Raw genomic sequence first — 19,347 nt, 5'->3', positions numbered from 1 at the left:
TGGATTATTCACATTTGGATATCTTTTCTTAAATCACTAAATGAGTTCATGGTTCTTAAGCAGAACAGTAATTTGAAACACTCAGTCCCATATTTAAATAGTTATTTTTAGCCATATTTAATGAATCCTACTTTTCTCAGCAAATCTGATCACACTGTCAGCAACATAAGCCAAGTGTTAAAGTAGAGATACCCTGCTCTTTACATGACATTTATCACAATTTGTAGAGAAATGGAATACATCTTGTAACTCAGAAAATTATAGTGTCTTCACTTGAATATTGTGCATATTGATAAGTTCATTTACCTGTTGGTAATCCACCTTGTCGACTCCATACCAAGAAAACATTGCCATCTCGGGAGTAACATTCTAATTTTACAGTTGAACCAATAACACCAACAACTGTAGCTTGACGGATGATAATCTGTACTTCTGGTTCCACTAAAATATATCATGTATTGTGTAGAATCTTCTCTTTTTAAAAAAAACAGATTATTTTGAAATATACTCTTCATTAGGAATAAAATTTAAAAATCAATTGTCAATAATACGTATCATATACTTTCTATATTGCCCTACATAGTCTTTTAATGCTAGGTTCCCACTGTCGTGCGATGAGTTATGAAAGGGTTGTCCCTATTGAGTCCACGATCTGGTACGTGAAGATACATTCGGATACGTTTCGATACGATTAACACGATTGCCATGACTGACCTCAATATATGATAAGACTTGATAGGATCACCACCATTACTCCAAGATTAAAACCACGACTTAATTGTAGTGGGAATTGTGATAGTGGGAACCTAGCATAACAGAAATTAAGATTATTTTTTCTATGACCTGTTTTTTGATAAAAAACAAAATATTTGTCAATAATTTTACCTGGTTGACCAGTAACATACACAATTGTCCTCACTTGAGCCATACCAGCTGAGTTTGTAGCTTTACAATAATATTCCGATTCATCATTCTTTGTTGCAGAGGCAATCTTAAATAATCCATTTACAACTGATACACTGCTCTGCAGTGCCTCACCATTACCACGGAACCATTCAACAACAGGTTGTGGGTTACCAGATGCAGTACAAAGCAATTCAACAGCTTCACCATATTGTACCTGGACATATCTAGGTTCAATTCTGACAACAGGGCTTTCGTCACCGGCTATTAAATGGATAAAAAGTTTATCAAGTATCTTCACACTAAACATTCTAAACATTACATTCACATTTGATCATTTTTTTTTACTTTATAACACATAAAAATGAATTGGCTGTATTTAATTATTGGTGAGTTGTCAATTAAAGAGAATAGTTTACCTCCAACACGAACAACTGCTGTAGCTCTATCAACACTAAATTGATCTGATCCAGTACATGTGTAGGTACCTTCATCTTCAGGTTGTATATTAGGTATTACTAAAACACCATTCTGATCTATACCTTTAACAGGTAAACCTGCACCATTCTTTGTCCATGATAATACATAGTTGGCCTATTCAAGCATAAAAAAAATTTCTTACATGTTTGTCAGAATGACTTTAGTTTAAAAAAGTTACAAAGTGGTATTAATCACATTTGTTCAGCTTCATACATAAACATATTAATCTGTGCATGTATGAGATTTTGGACTTCAGTCCATACTTACTAACCTCACTATTATAAGACACAGCTCTACACACAAATCTTACAGAGGTACCAACATCAACATCAACTTCTGTTGGTGATTCAATAATAACACGAAGAGGTTGCTCTGGTCCTTTGAAAAAGTAAAGAATAATTATATAATTTTAGAATAAACCCAAAATAACACTGAAATAATATTACATGTTGGACATTATATGAACATGTACATATTTCCAAATTGTTTCAGAAGAAAAATACTTATTAATGTCAATCATTATAATAATCCCAACTTACTGGTTACTGTCAACTGTACATTAGCTCGGGTACTACCATATTGGTTGGAAGCAGTACAAACATATCTTCCTTCATCATTATACTGAATATCATTTATTATCAACTCATATCTTTGAGTCCTAATACGATCTGGTAATGGTCGACCATCATTTCGACTCCAAACAACATTAAATGGTCCACGGCCTTGAACTGAACATTGAAACATAACCATTGATCCAACTGGCTCGGAAACTCGGACAGGTGAGACAGTGACTCTTGGTCGATAATCCACTATAAAAAACAAAAAAACTCTATGTCATAAATACATAAGCCGATCATATACAAAGATTTTTTCAGCAACAAATCACCCAATATAACATTTTTTCAAGTGCTTTCCAAAGTTATAACAGTAAATCAACGTTGCACATTTTAAGTCATTCACACAATTGAACAATTACATTTCTTAAATGTATATATTTGACATTTCCATGTTTTTTCCATACAAAATGTTACCTCTTACATGTTAATTCTTTCTAAAGCACTCATTAAACAAGTACACCTCTTAATAACAGGTATATATCTAAGGAGTGAAACAATTAATGATTGGCATAATACTTTCAGATATGTTGCTTAATGTAATGGTGGCATATCATAACATGCCTCTTGTGACATTCAGGTATTATTTTCACAACTTCTGAACTAATATCTCTTGATGGTTATGTATTTGCATACGAATTTGTCATTAACTTTGACTTATCTTTGTTGTATTCATGTAATAAGAAATTTTTACCCTCTTCTCTCTGACATGATCCTCCTGGTTCTCTTGGATTTCCAACATATCCTTGTGCACACCTAAATAAAAGAAAAAGATGGATATCAAAAATTAAAGATCTATTGCTGTGGTGAATCAGCCTTATTAAAAAAATTCTTAAAATTTGAACTTGGGACTTGAAAGAAACAAATAGCCATCAGTACTTACTCTCCACAATCTCTTCCAGTATATCCCATACGACATCTGTCACAGGTCACTTGGTTATCAAGGTCAAGTCGGCATGTTGGTGAGAACCTATAAGAGAAAAACTCTATCTTATTTTCTTAAAACATTATAAAATCTTGGGGTATTGACTAAACGATAACAACATTTGTATTTGTACATCTGTTTAGATTTCACTATCTCTGGGGTACCATTAGTCATACCATACATCAATATCAGTAAGTATAGGGCTGTTGCCTTTTTTACACAGCATAATTTTTTATCATTGTCTGTACAATTACATATAAAATCAAAATAAATCAAGCCCAGTTGGCTACACACTCGCACCTTATAATTCGCTAGTTTCAAAGCTTAACAGAAGGCTACCTACTGATTAGACTATTTAGTTTAGTATATATGTCAAAGGAATATATCCCAGCATGAAAATGCGTCAAAATAAATTAACTGATTAACAAATTATATCCATGTCTAAAAACAAGAAGAAGTATCCAGTTCCACATGAATTTGTCATCCAAATCTTATAAAATAATAATAATTCACATTAATATTGACTTTCCTCAAGAGTAGTTAACAATGACTAAGCCTACAAAGTATAGGATAGAAAGAATATGTGAACATTATATAGTAAAGCTATATGTTTATATTTGCAGACAAGGTGTAAGATTGCTCAAAATATTTATCTACTTCAATGTTTTACATGTACTTGATAAATAATTCCTGGAACACAATTTATATGCATACTTACACAATAACTCTTTGATACGTAATTACAACTTCAAGTAATAAAAGTTCCACTAAAATAATCCACTTTTCATTTAACATTATCTATCATAATTATTTTTAACATTTAGCGCAAAGCTCCAAGAATCTCTTTTTTAATCCTTTCCCACAGCAGAAAAAAATACCACCTTTGTCTCCAAACACAGACAGATAATAGTGTGCATAAGAAATCTGAGCAGGTCACAAAAAGATTAGACAGTAACTGGTGGGTAAAACCTGTATATCCAGGTTAAATCGTCAGTGACAACCTCCTTTTCTTCTTAAATGTCAAATTGATAAACACTACACTTGTAACCTAAAAAATACTTTTCTCATATATCTGACCCCTCCCTACACATTACATTCTCAACGTAATAATGTCCTCATTTCCATAAATATCAGTAATCTCACTCAATATGGGAATTTAATATATGAATCACATTATTCGCCCATTCAATTAACATTTAACAACACCTACACACAAACATATAACAGTGTGTTGTTACGACAATAAACCTAATGTTTAGAATTTTGTCTACACTTAATTATGGTCATCTGAAACTAACGGTAACTTTTCCATGACTTAATACACTACAGCTAAAATGACAAATTTTCATCCTGAACACACTTTCTATGAATATCAGAGCTCAAATGAACCGTACACAAAGTCCCACAATAATATTGTATATAATAAACAGATATTAAACCAATTACATGTACATCACAATAAATATACCCTGCTTGACTGCTCCTCATCTTATATCACACACAGTCCATTAAAGGGACATCTGGAGCAGCTTGATATATCCACTATTTCATCTCCATACATTGAGATGTACATTTCAATAAGCTGAGATTGAGACACAAAACTGGTAAAACAACGATTGACAGTTGGAATTCAAAATAAGAGTAGACCAGAGCGCCACTGTCAGGCAAAATATCCCTCACAGCACACTGCATGGCATATGCCCGTCTTCATTAACCCAGTAGGAGCAGAACAGTAGGACGTTAAACCCCATTTCATTTCTTAATGACCTCTCGTATTAATAAAATATTTATTCAGTTGTCCTCTTCTCTTCTTGAATATACATTGAATTCCTTGGATTTTTCAAATTCTCAATGCCTATTTCAATTAACAAAAGGCAGCTGTTTCTGACTTCTTTAATCATATTATACTAATAAAGTGTAAAATGTGTATGTGTACCCAACATTAAACATTGCCACAACATCTGATAAAATATCCTTTTTTTAACAGAACTTTATCATAACAATATCTAATGTATGAATCGAACCAGTATATTTTAATTTCACTCTTTGAAGAGATAAAACTGCACTTAACATTTATATGTATACATGTTTTTGGCAAAGTACAGTGATACTGACAAAAAATCCAATAAGCCTACATTTTACTAATGCTGCCTCCATTCAGTTTTTATATAAGATTCATCAGTTGCCACATTTTACCCAATAGAAATGAGTGATAATCTTTAATTTTAAAAGCAAACTTTGGACAAATTTCATACCTTGGGTGAAAATAGGGAGCTAAAATTGTCAGACATGACACCTCTCATTCAAGCACAACTAAAAACATTTAATATAAAAAAATAACTACATGAAAGAGACTAATACAGTAAGACTAATTGTTCATGTTATTTTTAATGACCAAACACACAGACATATCTATGTGATTCCTTTGACGCTTAACATTCCCTAGCTTTTATACATGAATTAAACATGTATAAAGTACCTAATATAAGGAGTATTGGGTGTAACAAATTCAGTTTGTGATGTATTATCAAGCATGATGTTTTACTATGATGTTTAAAGAGTCATTTAATTTCTCATTAATCACATCTTTTCGTGTGCAGGAATTTGCTATGGGACAGCACAGAAGTAAATAAAAGTTGAAATTTTCAAAGGTAAAAATGGTCATTTGCAATGAAAATGACTTTCACAAGTAACAGACCTTAGTATATATAAATGAGTTCTTTACACTAAATAGTGAATAGAAATTCTTATCATTCTTCTCATCATAGCTTTGATTGACGAATTATCTATATTGAGGAAATGCAATGTAGGATGATCTTGGTATACAATAAAACTACTGTTCTTTTAGATAATATCTTACATAGTAGAGGAAATGTTATCTGTGTTGTGTCACATTTCTGTGTAGCCTACACTGTATAAACACTGTACTAGTTTTTATACCCACTCACTCTTCATCTGCATAGCTTAACACTACATAATATTTTAGTATGGAATGGATTCAGAGGATATTTCAGAAAAGTAAGCTATGGAATGGATTCAAAGAGTATTTTAGAGAGGCTAAGAGAAGAAATTATATGACAGTTGGCCAGATACACCCCTATTAAAGTTTCTGAATGAATATGATATGGTGTTTTAACATCTCTGAATGGCAGCAGAATAACATGGACCAGTTTAAAGGAAAATATTGGGTTCAGAACTCAAGAACTGGTTAAACACATTCCAAAAAGAATAATTAAATGTCACTTAATAAAAACATGGTAATACACAAACTTTTTCTATTTTTTTTGTTTTCTCTATCTAGTGACACTCAATTATTTTTTTGAATTGTCAGATATCCTCTCACAGTCTCATATAACAACTTTTCGTCTTCGAAGGAATTAACAGTGAGCTGAAAATCAACAGTGTATCTGTTATCGCTCTTTACTTCATTCAGTTATATACTGTTTCTTCAAATCTTTGTTACGCATCTATCATAGCAATGATCTCTGTGTTAAAATTATATTTGGAACATGTTTAACTAGTTCTATCAAATATGTGATAATGGCTGACACCAATATTGTCATTTAAGGTGTTTGCTTTTTAAGTGAAAGCCAATACAATTGAATTTTTCTTGAATATCATATACATCATATTTGTTTCTGAAATATCTTCATGAAGTCAATGGCAATTACTGAGAATTAAATATTTTATGAATCAAGTTAAGATTCAATGGATTATCTAGACTTAGTCTCGTTTCTCCAGTACCGTTGCTACAATAATAAACAATCTAAGCTATATCTTCCGACGCTCAGAATAAAGTAATTTGAATGGAATTTTCAATATAATCATTTTTCATTATTTATTTTTGAATTATTATAGCAAAAACAGCCAGCTCTTTATGTAAACCTTACATAGTGCATCTTTAACATTTGCTCAAACTTGAAACAGTGATATCTCTGATCTCTAATATAATGTATTGTACTTTATAACAAAGTTCAAAAGAAATGGCAAAGTAGGTAATAAAGTAGAAAGAAAGGACTAGACTATTATTCTACATGTTTACAAATAGACAAATAATAAGAAGCTTTAATAAATGAAAATTTAAGTTTTAAACTCTTGTTGGCAAAGGTATTGCCTGAAAAATCTTTGATTATTGGCCCCTAATTCTTTGCACCCCCTCCCCCCCCCTCCATCCCCTTCCTGTAAGTGCCCTTTTTTCTTAAAAAAAAGACATCTTACACATTTCAAAATGTAGTAGATTATGGATGGATGTAAGATTTGTTATGTTAGCTGGTACAAGGCATAAAATAGGTATATTTTCAAATGAAAATTGTCTATGATGTTGTAAGCTGATTATCCCAGTATTAAAGCTCTTTCCCTTGTTTTACTTGTTCTGTTTTATATGATTTTAGTTGTCTACTTGAAACAGTAGTACTTACTCTTTAAGCAGTCTACATACATTATTACATGTATTATAGCTAGGACTAAATAAATAAGAAAATATAATACTTATTACAAAGCCAACACCAAAGCTGAATATATATTGCTTACAGTTTTTAAAGATAGGTTGCCAGGCAACGAAACATACGCCCACAGCAACTAAATGGTCCGGGCAGTCAACAAGGGTTGTCGCATATTTTAACTTTTTTCGGTAATGAAACATTTATAATACACTAAAATCTGATTAAGAGCAACAACTCACGAAGTAATTATCAGAAAACTATTAGAATTTGTTTGGTTTTTATAAAGTTCTGCCCCATGCTAATGTTTTGTATGCAAAGCTTTTAATATCATGGATTTAACTGTTCAAGTCATAAAAATTCATTGAAAATCAATATACTTGTTCGTCTCAAGATCTTAAACTCTGTGTATCAATCTGAAGTCAATCGGATTATAACTTTAGCCTTTAGAGCATCACAAGAATTTGCAAAGTGATCAAGGGCCATAACTTTGGCAGTAATTATCAGAAAACGTTGAAAATCAATAGGAATCTCCGTCTCATGACCTCAAACACTGTGTATAAATTTAAACTCAATCGGATATTAACTTTAGCCTTTAGAGCATCCACAAGATTTTTTGAAGTGATCAAGGGCCATAACTCTGGCAGTAATATCGGAAATCGCTGAAAATAAATAGGCTTCTTTGTCTCATGACCTTAAACACTGTGTATAAATTGAAAGTCAATTGGATATTAACTTTGGCCTCTAGAGCGTCCACAAGATTTTTCAAAGTGATCAAGGGCCATAACTCTGGCAGCAAATATTGGAAATCGCTGAAAATCAATAGGCTTCTTCGTCTCATGACCTTAAACACTGTGTATAAATTTAAAGTCAATCGAATATTAACTTTCGCTTCTAGAGCATCCACAAGATTTTTTGAAGTGATCAATAGCCATAACTCTGGAATTAATTATCAGAAATTGCTGAAAACCAATAGGCTTCATCATCTTATGACCTTAAACACTGTGTATAAATTTAATGTCAATCGGATGTTAACTTTAGCCTCTAGATCATCCACAAGATTTTTTGAAGTGATCAAGGGCCATAACTCTGGCAGTAATTATTGGAAATCGTTGAAAATCAATAGGTTTCTTCGTCTCATGACCTTAAACATTGTGTATAAATTTAAAGTCAATCGGATATTAACTTTGGTTTTTAGAGCCTCCACAAGATTTTTTGAAGTGATCAAGGGCCATAACTCTGGCAGTAATTATCGGAAATCGCTGAAAATCAATAGGCTTCTTTGTCTCATGACCTTAAACACTGTGTATAAATTTAAAGTCAATCGGATATTAACTTTGGCCTTTAGAGCGTCCACAAGATTTCTTGAAGTGATCAAGGGCCGTAACTCTGGCAGTAATTATCGGAAATCGTTGAAAATCAAAAGGCTTCTTCGTCTCATGACCTCAAACACTGTGTATAAATTTAAGGTCAATTGGATATTAACTTTGGCCTCTAGAGCGTCCACAAGATTTTTCTAAGTGATCAAGGGCCATAACTCTGGCAGTAATTATCGGAAATTGCTGAAAATCAATAGGCTTCTTCGTTTCAAGACCTTAAACACTGTGTATAAATTTAAAGTCAATCAGATATTAACTTTAGCCTCTAGAGCGCTCACAAGCAATTGTGGACGCCGGGCCAACGGACGGGGGCGACGACAATATACGACCACATTTCAATGTGGGCGTATAAAAAGTAAATGTTGCAAAAGGAATTTATCAAATCATAGAAGACTTTAACTTAAAAGAAATTAATGTGTGCAAAATTTACAATGACATAATGATTTTAACACGTATCTTTCTAGAAACACATTTTGTATTCAAAGACCAATAAATTGGTATGTGACATGTATGCTAATCTTATAAAATGGCCCAGATATTTAGCATTGAAGTCCTATTAATTATACGAAAATTCAATTTAAAATTACTAAAACAAAGAAAGCAAGACTACATAGCAACCAAAAAGGAGCAAATTTCATGCCTTTCTGATATGTATTGATCTTTCGGAATTTGGAAAATAAAAACAATATTATTTTTTAGGAGAAATATTCTGGAAACTCAAAATTGGTGTTAAAAAAATTATTATTTTACAGGTTTTCTGTGGTATTGCAAATAAGGAGCTTGCACATGTGTCTCATTTAGCTGGAGCTGGTCACATCTTCTATGAATATTGTACTAGATGTACAATTAATATTAGTATATCTGCGCAAATTCTAATAGAGGATAACTTTCACGAGTGATGAATGCAAAATAAATGTAGATTTTCTTCTCCTGTATCTTAGGTACAGCTCAGTTCCACAAAACATAGAAGAGTTCTGACTTCAATAATGTATGAATATTCTATATATGTATATGTTATATACATGACCATTCAAAATTGTGCCCCACTAAATAGTTAAGACTTACTGGTTACTTTGTAGGGTGAGTGGACAGGCACATTGTCTACAATCATTGGGTGTTCCTGATGTTGGGTCACCATAGTAACCATCAATACATCGTTCACATCTATCACCTTCAGTATTGTCTCGGCAATTCTAGAAATAAGAAAAAAACATCATGATTACCAATGTATTCAAAATACATGTACAAAGATAAAAAGAGAATTGTGGTTATAAGCCAGGGCCCTTATTCACGAAAACTTAAACTAAGTTACAACCGAAATTTTAAGAAATACTGCAACTTCATTGGATATATCCAAATTGATTTTACTGGTCAGCCAATCGAATTGCAGTATTTCTTAAAATTTTGATTGTATCTTAGTTTAAGTTTTCGTGAATAAGGGCCCAGGGATTACGTTTCAAAATATTGTTTGTCAGACCTTTTTCAATGGGATTCACTTGGGCCAGAACTATGTCCCAAGGAAATACGGTCGATAAGCTTCCATTCCCTATAATAGAATATTTCTCGATAATTTCTTATGTAGCATATACTTTTCTGCTGAATAATATTTATGATTATCTACAAAAAATAACCTAAAATAGGTACACCTGCTTGATATTTTCCATATTTAACTAAAGGCACAACAGATTTCAATGCATTATAAGGTTTTGTTATTCAGGTTTTGTAAAAGTTTGTATTTTTTTATAAACCACAATTAACCTTTTCACTTCACTTTTGCTGTAAATTTCAGAATGAAGTCTTATCAACAGCTAATAATAAGGAATGCTTTCGGAAGGATATACTTTTCTTATGTACAGAATATTATGTTGCCAATCCACGTAGGACATGAAATAGAATCCGTAATAAAACCATATTAGAAATATTCCTTGGAGCCTAATAAGGTCACCAAAAAATCGAGTTTAACCCCAAAATCTTATTAGGTCTACTAATGAAAAAAAATAAAAACATAAATTGGAGGTGTTATTTTCCTGTATTTAATAAAATATATATTACTATTCATCATTCATTAATATGTTCATACAATTCTGTCTAGTTCTAGATTAAATTATATTTCAGGCTCAAATACATTTCAATTATTAAAGGGAAATTTTGAAGCCAATTTGATGTTTATTAAAAATTTTGCTTCCTACTTCTTCAGCAAAAAAATATACTTTTAAACAAAAAGTACTTGGTTGCTCTTTTCAAAAGAATTTAGTGCTAATCTTTAAGTGTTGAAATTAAAAAAAAAAAAAAACCTTCATTTATTTGACTTGAGTGGCTACTTATTTATCAAAGACGGCAAAGAACTAAAGATAGGTTGCCAGGCAACAAAACATACGCCCACAGCAGCTAAGTCGTTCGAGCAGTCAACAAGAGTTGTCGCATATTTTTTCTATTGTCGGTAATGAAACATCTATAATACACTAAAATCTGTAAAAGTAACAACTCATTAAGTAATTATTAGAGAATCATTAGAATTTGTTTGGCTTTTAGTTTAGTATACAAAACATTTAATATCATGGATTTAGCTGTTCAAGTTATCAAAATTTATCAATAGGCTTCTTCGTCTCATGACCTCAAACACTGTGTATAAATTTCAAGTCAATCGGATATTAATTTTAGCCTCTAGAGCGTCAGACCGACGGGAGCGATGACAATATACGACCACATTTCAATGTGGGCGTATAAAAATTATCCAAGATGAACTTAATAATAATCATTTCACACTTACCAAGCATTTACCAGAGTCTGGGTCACATGACGTAGCATGGCCATTACAACTACATCGAACACAACGACCTAATGAAGTTCCTGAATCTTGCACACGAAGATAGCCAACAGCACATTCCTGAATTAAAAAAAAACAAAAACATTCTGATGATAAATATAAAGATAGGATTTAATGACCTAATTTATTCCGTGTGCTATAAACAGGCTTTTTGAAAGTATAAGTAGTAGCAGACCAATTTAGTAAATTATTGTAATAAATCATTTATCTTACCTGACATGATAACCCAGTATAACCTTCAGGACAACGACAGCTTTCTACTTCAGGTGCACGTCGATATCCATTAGGTCCAGGAACAGCAACTTCTAATGATAAATCTCTTAAAGTAGTACTGGCCATGATAGTATGATGAGTAGCTCGGATCAGCATGCCATCAATACTAGCTAACATAGTGAGGAATGAATCGCGACTAGGTGTTGAACCATCCAACATTCTGAAGGTTTCCTGTTATAAAAAGGTTTCAAAACTTAAAGCATAATATCAAAGACTGAAAGGTCACAACAGATTTTCAGACTATTTACATTAAAAAGCAGTCTTGTCAAAAAGCATATCTGTCAAAAATTATTATAAAAAATCAATCCTAATGCAAGTTATTGCCTTTCAACCCTTCTATCGATTTCATATCATCATTTTCTAGCCAGCTAAAAATGAACAATCTATGTCTCTTCGTGAACTTCAAGCTCAAGATTCATTTAATTGTGTAGCGAAATACGGCTGTAACCCATAAAATTAAAGTAATTATGAATACATCAGTCATCAAAAGATTATTGGATTAGGTAAACATGAACTTGGCTAGTAAAGTTATCAACCTAATCATTTATATGTACCGTAATTTTTTGGGGGTATAAGTCTTACTCCACACCGACTTAAAAATGGATGAAGACAAAAATAAATTACATTATGAAAAAAATAATTCTGTCGAGTGACATCATCTGCTACATAATAGTACTTGTACGATAAAGTCAAACTTTTGCTATCGTCAAAAACTACTTATGGTATTCCATTGCAAATACTTGTTAACATTTGTAAAAAAATATAGCTTGTACAACTTTTATTTAAAAACATAACCCCCATTCAAAATATAATCATAAACGCTAGAAAATTCCATCAAAACACAACCCTTCTTCCGACATTATTCATATTGGAAATTTTCACGTGCCATCTCTTGCATCTCACAAGAGTTCTATTTTAGATTTCAGTTAAATTAACCAGTCATACATAGCCGCCATCTATTTTATTTTATTTTTAGTAACATTCATGTAATATTATCATGTGCGATCGCAACCATTGTGTGTATTGTCTAGATAGTATTTATCGGATATACTGATATAAAAACAAAACTTGGAATATTACAGGCCTTCACGTGAATAAATTCCTGGAGAGTCAAAAAAAGCTCTCCTGAGATTGGAAAAAGGGTAAATCGCTCTCCTGAATCTCTCGAGGAGAGCTTTTTTAGCATTTGTGATAAGAACAGGGATTTTAATTCATTTTGAATCCAACCATCCAGAATTAGGTCAAATTGAGGTCCCAGTGGGAAATAGGGTAATTAGAAGCTCCTTTTAACTTTAATATCCCCCAGACTTCAACAAAAATATTTTTGGGTAATTTGTTATGGAGAATGTCGTATTCTGAATAGCCTAAGATATGACTTGAAGTTCAGGTCAGTAATATTCCTGAATAAATTACTATCTTCGTTTATTCGATGGATAAACGGATGTCATCAGTCAATCGAAATTAGGATTTTTCTACTAAGATCAGTATCAGAAAATTCAGTAGCCAAAATAAGCTGATACAACACCATAGCATTTCTTTCATATTTAAAACACAAATTATTGTTTTTGTCTATCACGTAACTTACAAAGTGTTTATTCCTTCGTGGATGATAGACAAGCGGCACAATGATCACGTAACAACCATAATTGAAATTGCTTTATATAAAATAAAATTCCATAAGACTATGCCATAGCCTTTAATAATAAGAATAATATTTTAAAAAATAACTCCGTGTTAGCATGTGTATAAAATAAAAATGAATAAAACTAAAATGCTATTTAAAACTTAATCTAGTAATGCTGGTTTATTGGCCTAATTCAAACCGATGCATGTCACATGTTATCGGGAATAGGAAAGCATTGGAAATCCTGACAGAAAAATATATTATTAATGTCTGTTTCTCGGGATATCCAGTGTTCTATCCGGGATTATTCAATGATTATTTAAATTTAACTAACAACGGGTCAGTGAAACTATAAAATGTATTATCCAATTATTATTTTAATATCTATCTGGAATTCGTACTGATCGAGCGTCAAAGACAGGGCACGAATCCCGAGATTCACAATCCATGCCGAGTGTGATATCTTCTTTTGCCACGTGGCTTATTATTACAAAGAGAACTTACTGGACCTGTTATGAATAACCAGCAAGCTTGGGGTTTTTTTTACCGAATTATCAAAATTACTGTTAAATGTGCTAATAACTCAGATTATGAACAACCAGATGGCTGATTCTTACTAAGGTATGACTGGTATTGTTGCCAAAAAGCAAGTTGATTGTCGATATTGACAGTATTTTTCGTTACCGGTATATTTTCCTGATTATTTTCTTTGAGGGGAGTCAATTTAGACATTTAGGCGAGCTACAAAAAGTGCACCTCGACTTACATCCAAGCGAGTCCAGGAGAGCGAGGACGATCGCTCTCCTTTTACATGAAGGCCTGATATTAGGGCCTACTCAAGTTAGTCATACATTTATAAACTGATTATTTTACATTCATTAATATTATGGAGCTTTTTGTTGACGTACATCGGCACAGTATTAGACTAGTATAAAACTCATATAAATACAGTAGAAGCATGAACAGACTTACCTCTCGCATCAAGACTTCATAATTATTGGTTTCATCCGGATTGGCTGATGGGTTCAGTATTAAGTACATTCTCTGATTGTTACTCTAAAAGAAAAAAACAAAACATCTGGTAAATATCAAAACAATGACTACAACAAAGTAAGTAGAATGGAGAGAGAGAGAGAGAGAGAGAGAGAGAGAAAGAGAGAGAGAGAGTTTAAGTCCACTCAACACAAACTAGGTCATTTGGAAGACTTGGAGAAAACCCATGAGGCTGGACAGGCGACCCTACTCCATGTCACGTACAACCGGGGAATCGAAACCATGTCAGTTGACTCAACAGGGCTAGAAATTCGTCATTTTTTGCAAGAATCTAAGAGGATTCTCATATGTGCAATCTGCGCGAATCTTTCAAATCTTAATAATACTGACTAAAAAACAAAATTGTGTTTATTGTTTATTGCCAGTATGAGAAAATGCCGTAGCCAAAATAAGCTGATACGCCGCCGTGGCATTTCTTTATAACACAATTTGTAGTCCTTTGTCCATCACGTAACAGTCATGTAACTTGCAAAAGTTTTTATTCATTCGTCGATGACAGACAAACGGCACAATGATCACGTGACAACCCTAACTGAAATTGCTATAAAATAAAATTCTGTACGACTATATAGCCTTCAATAATATTTTTAAAATAAAGGCTCTGTCAGTAGTGTATAAAATAAAGATAGGTTGCCAGGCAACGAAACATACGGCCACAGCAACTAAATCGTCTGGGCAGTCAACAAGGGTTGTCACATATTTTTACTTTTTTCGGTAATTAAACATTTATAATTACACTAAAATCTGATTAAGAGCAACAACTCACAAAGTAATTATCAGAAAACTATTAGAATTTGTTTGGTTTTTATAAAGTTCTGCCCCATGCTAATGTTTTGTATGCAAAGCTTTTAATATCATGGATTTAACTGTTCAAGTCATAAAAATTCATTGAAAATCAATATACTTGTTCGTCTCAAGATCTTAAACTCTGTGTATCAATCTGAAGTCAATCGGATGATAACTTTAGGCTTTAGAGCGTCACAAGATTTTGCAAAGTGATCAAGGGCCATAACTTTGGCAGTAATTATCGGAAATTGTTGAAAATCAATAGGAATCTTCGTCTCATGACTTCAAACAATGTGTATAAATTTAAACTCAATCGGATATTAACTTTAGCCTCTAGAGCATCCACAAGATTTTTTGAAGTGATCAAGGGCCATAACTCTGGCAGTAATTATCGGAAATCGTTGAAAATCAATAGGCTTCTTCGTCTCATGACCTCAAACACTGTGTATAACTCTGGCAGTAATTATCGGAAATCGCTGAAAATCAATAGGCTTCTTCGTCTCATGACCTTAAACACTGTGTATAAATTGAAAGTCAATCGGATATTAACTTTGGCCTCTAGAGCGTCCACAAGATTTTTCAAAGTGATCAAGGGCCATAACTCTGGCAGTAATTATCGGAAATCGTTGAAAATCAATAGGCTTCTTCGTCTCATGACCTCAAACACTGTGTATAAATTTAAGGTCTATTGGATATTAACTTTGGCCTCTAGAGCGTCCACAAGATTTTTCAAAGTGATCAAGAGCCATAACTCTGGCAGTAATTATTGGAAATCGCTGAAAATCAATAGTGGTAAACTGGTTTATTGACATAATTCCAACCGATATGTCACGTGTCATTGGAATTCAACAATGGAGATTCCGTCGGGAAGTTATCCACTCTTTCTCTCTCCGTGTATTCGATGTTCTGTCAGGGGATTATATTCAATGAAGATTTAAATTTACCTAACAACTGGTCAGTGAATCCATCAATGTATTATCCAGTTATTATTTTAATATCTACCGGTACCTGGAATTCACACGGACGGGTCGTGGAAGACGCGCAATTCAGAAACCACGCTGAGACTGTCTTTAATGGCCACGTGGCTTATTTTACTCAACCTATTATGAATAATCAGCAAGCTTGTTTTGTTTATTTTACCGGATTATCAAAATCACCGTTAAATGTGCTAATTACTCGGATTATGAACCACATATGGCCGATTCTCACTAAGGTATGACTGTTGTTGTAGCCGACAAGCAAGTTGATTGTCTTCTTAATTAACACGTTGTAATTTAGCCAAAAGTAGATTGATTATTTACGATACCTTAGTGGCCGATTAATTGTTTTAAATATCAATTGGCTAAAGCCGACAAAATACAGCCCCCTGATGAATACTGACCCTTACTTATTTTTTAGAAAAATTTTATGCGAATCCTTATTGATTCGCAGCGTAAGCTCTTGCGAGAATCCTTGCGCGAATTAGATTCAGAGATTTGCGTGAATTTCTAGCCCTGCTCGATGACAGGCCTTATGATACAGCTCACACATAATAACCATTTGGCCATCCAACCCCCCATAGAATGAATAGCTCAGAAATTTACTATCAACAATCCAATAGAACTGCTGTATAATACTCACAAAATTTAAATCAAAAACTTTAACAATTAAATTCTGCTACAAATTCCTGATTTTGATACGTTTCTACTTTATGAAATGAGGAAATGGATAGCCATAGTCTGATAATGTGATTGTTCTGACTGGTGTATGTGACAAGCAGCAGGGTATCTGTCAAATGTTCCAGATTTTCCTGGTTTCCTCCCATTGCTAAAGATATACCTTTTGTTAGTCACACAAATGATTTAGTTGTTGTCAAGTGGCCATATAACCCTATTCCCCCACCCCCCACCCCACTTTTCTTATCCCAGTCCTCACTCTTGATAATGAAAAATACCACACACATCTAAAACTCTGCTCTGTATAGTGCTCAGAGGATTTATATTAACCATACTAATTATCAGGGTATAAAAATATATACTTACAATTATTTCCAAATCCACATCCATATATTTATTACCAGAGTCAGCAGCTACAGAATACTCCAATGTAAACTTTAGTAATCCACCATAAGCTGTAACCTGTAAATTAAACACCATCCTTATAAAACTGTGCTAAAATTCTGTTTGATTAATAGTACAGTAGAAAGATTTTCTGAAAATTCAGACAATTAAAAATGTATATCATTTATATCAATAGGTATAATAATGTGTGAAGCACAAAAGTTTAAGCAAATCTAAAATCAGTAGCTTCATTTTTACATTTTTTCAAAAGAAATATTCTAAATTAATTGAGAGAGAAAAAAAAAAGTGAGGAAAAGAAAAATATTGAAAAAATAAAATTAGTTAAAAAAAAAAAAATCATTTAACTTCCAAGAATAAAACAAAAATATAAACAAAAATAATTCACAGCAAGAAATAATAAAGCCACCACCTAATTTTCCCTTCACATTAAAACGATTTTGTTTGCGGGGGAATGTAACCATAGCATTAACATTGTGACAAAACCATATACCCAACAATTAACCATAAAATCTTACCATACATAAATATTATTCACTTCCTTTCTGTCAAATTAATCAATAGATATTTATTCTATAATCAATACAATAAACATTGCAAATGCAAAAGATTTTCTTTTGTGTCATTCACTTGCTTTGCTAATTTTTTGTAAAGGTTTCTCCTTGAATATCTATGCGGGGAGCAGCCATCCTGCACTTTTTATATCAGATTATGATTGTAGTACCAAATAATCTATTCAATTTCTATTTTATTATTCTAACAGTCTCAATTAGTTAGTTATTATATTTGAAAGTAATCCAATGACAAGCAAACCTAATACCTGTAAAAACATATTCCACAAGATGGGCCTAATACACGTAAATATACACTCCATATATATGATGACATGTAATAAAAGTATTTTTATTCTACCTTATCTCCCCTGAATTTTGCAGGGACTTGGAAGAACAAACTTTCTCTTTCTCTCTGGACACTATTAAAGTTATTGAATGTAATCTGATTACGGCTCGCATCAACAACAAAACCATCCTTAATCATACGACTCAATCTACGATTAGTTAGACCAAAGTTATGAGATCCATCTGAAGGGAATGTGGGAGTTATCTGAAAGATAAATATATTCCATAATTCATTTAAATGGACAACAAATCAGAATATAAATAAAATATAGACCTTGCAAAGTACTCTTGTAGCCATTTGAAGTTTATATTAGTTTCTACTGATTTCAGAATTTGTCCGTAGTTTTACAAAAAAGCATTACAAAATAATGCACATATTAGCATAAATTTCCTAAATATTTAAAATGACTATGTGAAAAGATAAATTATATAATTCCTTTTGGCATGTTTTGTAAAATAACTTACCACATCTCTATAGTAAGAAGAACTTGAGCACTGATTAGTTATACCCATACAGGAACATGCAAGACAACCTTCTTTATTAGATTGGTCCAAATAGAAGTAACCATTTTTACATGAAGAACATCTAAGTCCTTGGACACTAGTCTACAAATAAAATAATGAATGGGATTAACCTCTCACCTGCATTTTAACTGAGGAAAATTTTAAACCACAATATCTTAACGCTTATTTGTGCAATGCATGGGTTTGTAAAGGATACCATTAATATTTACTAAATTTGTTGAAATATCCACTGAAAGCATCAATGTTGATTAAAGCTTATTCAAGTTTATACTTAAAGATTATTAAAGAAAATTGTGATTGTACAACGGATATATTGGAAATAATATACTTACACGGCAAGGGCATTGTTTGGTAATGGGATCACATTGAGTGTTTGGTACACTTCCTCTAGGATCACAATCACATAACGGCTCTAGAAATAGAACATTAGTTATCAATTACCTGCAACATTTCACACTACTACTAGTCTTCCTGGCCCTAAGAAGTAGATTGTAGGAGCACAGACTTTTGAATGGGATATTGCCCAGTTAGGTTGGGATATAGGTAGCCAAGAATCTCATTGC

General features: G+C 32.6%; 1 protein-coding gene across 2 annotated transcripts in view; it reads right to left on the bottom strand.

Annotated features, from left to right (window-relative positions):
• Positions 1-19,347, bottom strand: part of LOC126828605 (basement membrane-specific heparan sulfate proteoglycan core protein) — a 143,436-nt gene that overhangs the window by 26,851 nt on the left and 97,238 nt on the right. For both annotated transcript variants that reach the window (XM_050558478.2, XM_050558480.2), the window contains 15 exons: positions 19,117-19,196; positions 18,725-18,865; positions 18,273-18,464; positions 17,325-17,420; positions 14,437-14,520; positions 11,781-12,011; positions 11,511-11,627; positions 9,806-9,933; positions 2,881-2,967; positions 2,692-2,753; positions 1,923-2,192; positions 1,655-1,761; positions 1,323-1,497; positions 886-1,167; positions 307-441 (listed from right to left, as the gene is read on the bottom strand). In XM_050558478.2, coding sequence (XP_050414435.1) covers positions 307-441; positions 886-1,167; positions 1,323-1,497; positions 1,655-1,761; positions 1,923-2,192; positions 2,692-2,753; positions 2,881-2,967; positions 9,806-9,933; positions 11,511-11,627; positions 11,781-12,011; positions 14,437-14,520; positions 17,325-17,420; positions 18,273-18,464; positions 18,725-18,865; positions 19,117-19,196 — 2,187 coding nt within the window. The remainder of the gene's footprint in view (positions 1-306; positions 442-885; positions 1,168-1,322; positions 1,498-1,654; positions 1,762-1,922; positions 2,193-2,691; positions 2,754-2,880; positions 2,968-9,805; positions 9,934-11,510; positions 11,628-11,780; positions 12,012-14,436; positions 14,521-17,324; positions 17,421-18,272; positions 18,465-18,724; positions 18,866-19,116; positions 19,197-19,347) is intronic.

Source organism: Patella vulgata, chromosome 7 (assembly GCF_932274485.2).
Source record: "Patella vulgata chromosome 7, xgPatVulg1.2, whole genome shotgun sequence".
Taxonomy (NCBI): Eukaryota; Metazoa; Mollusca; class Gastropoda; family Patellidae; genus Patella; species Patella vulgata.
Note: the sequence above shows the minus strand (reverse complement) of the source record. Positions and strands in the feature narration are given on the sequence as shown.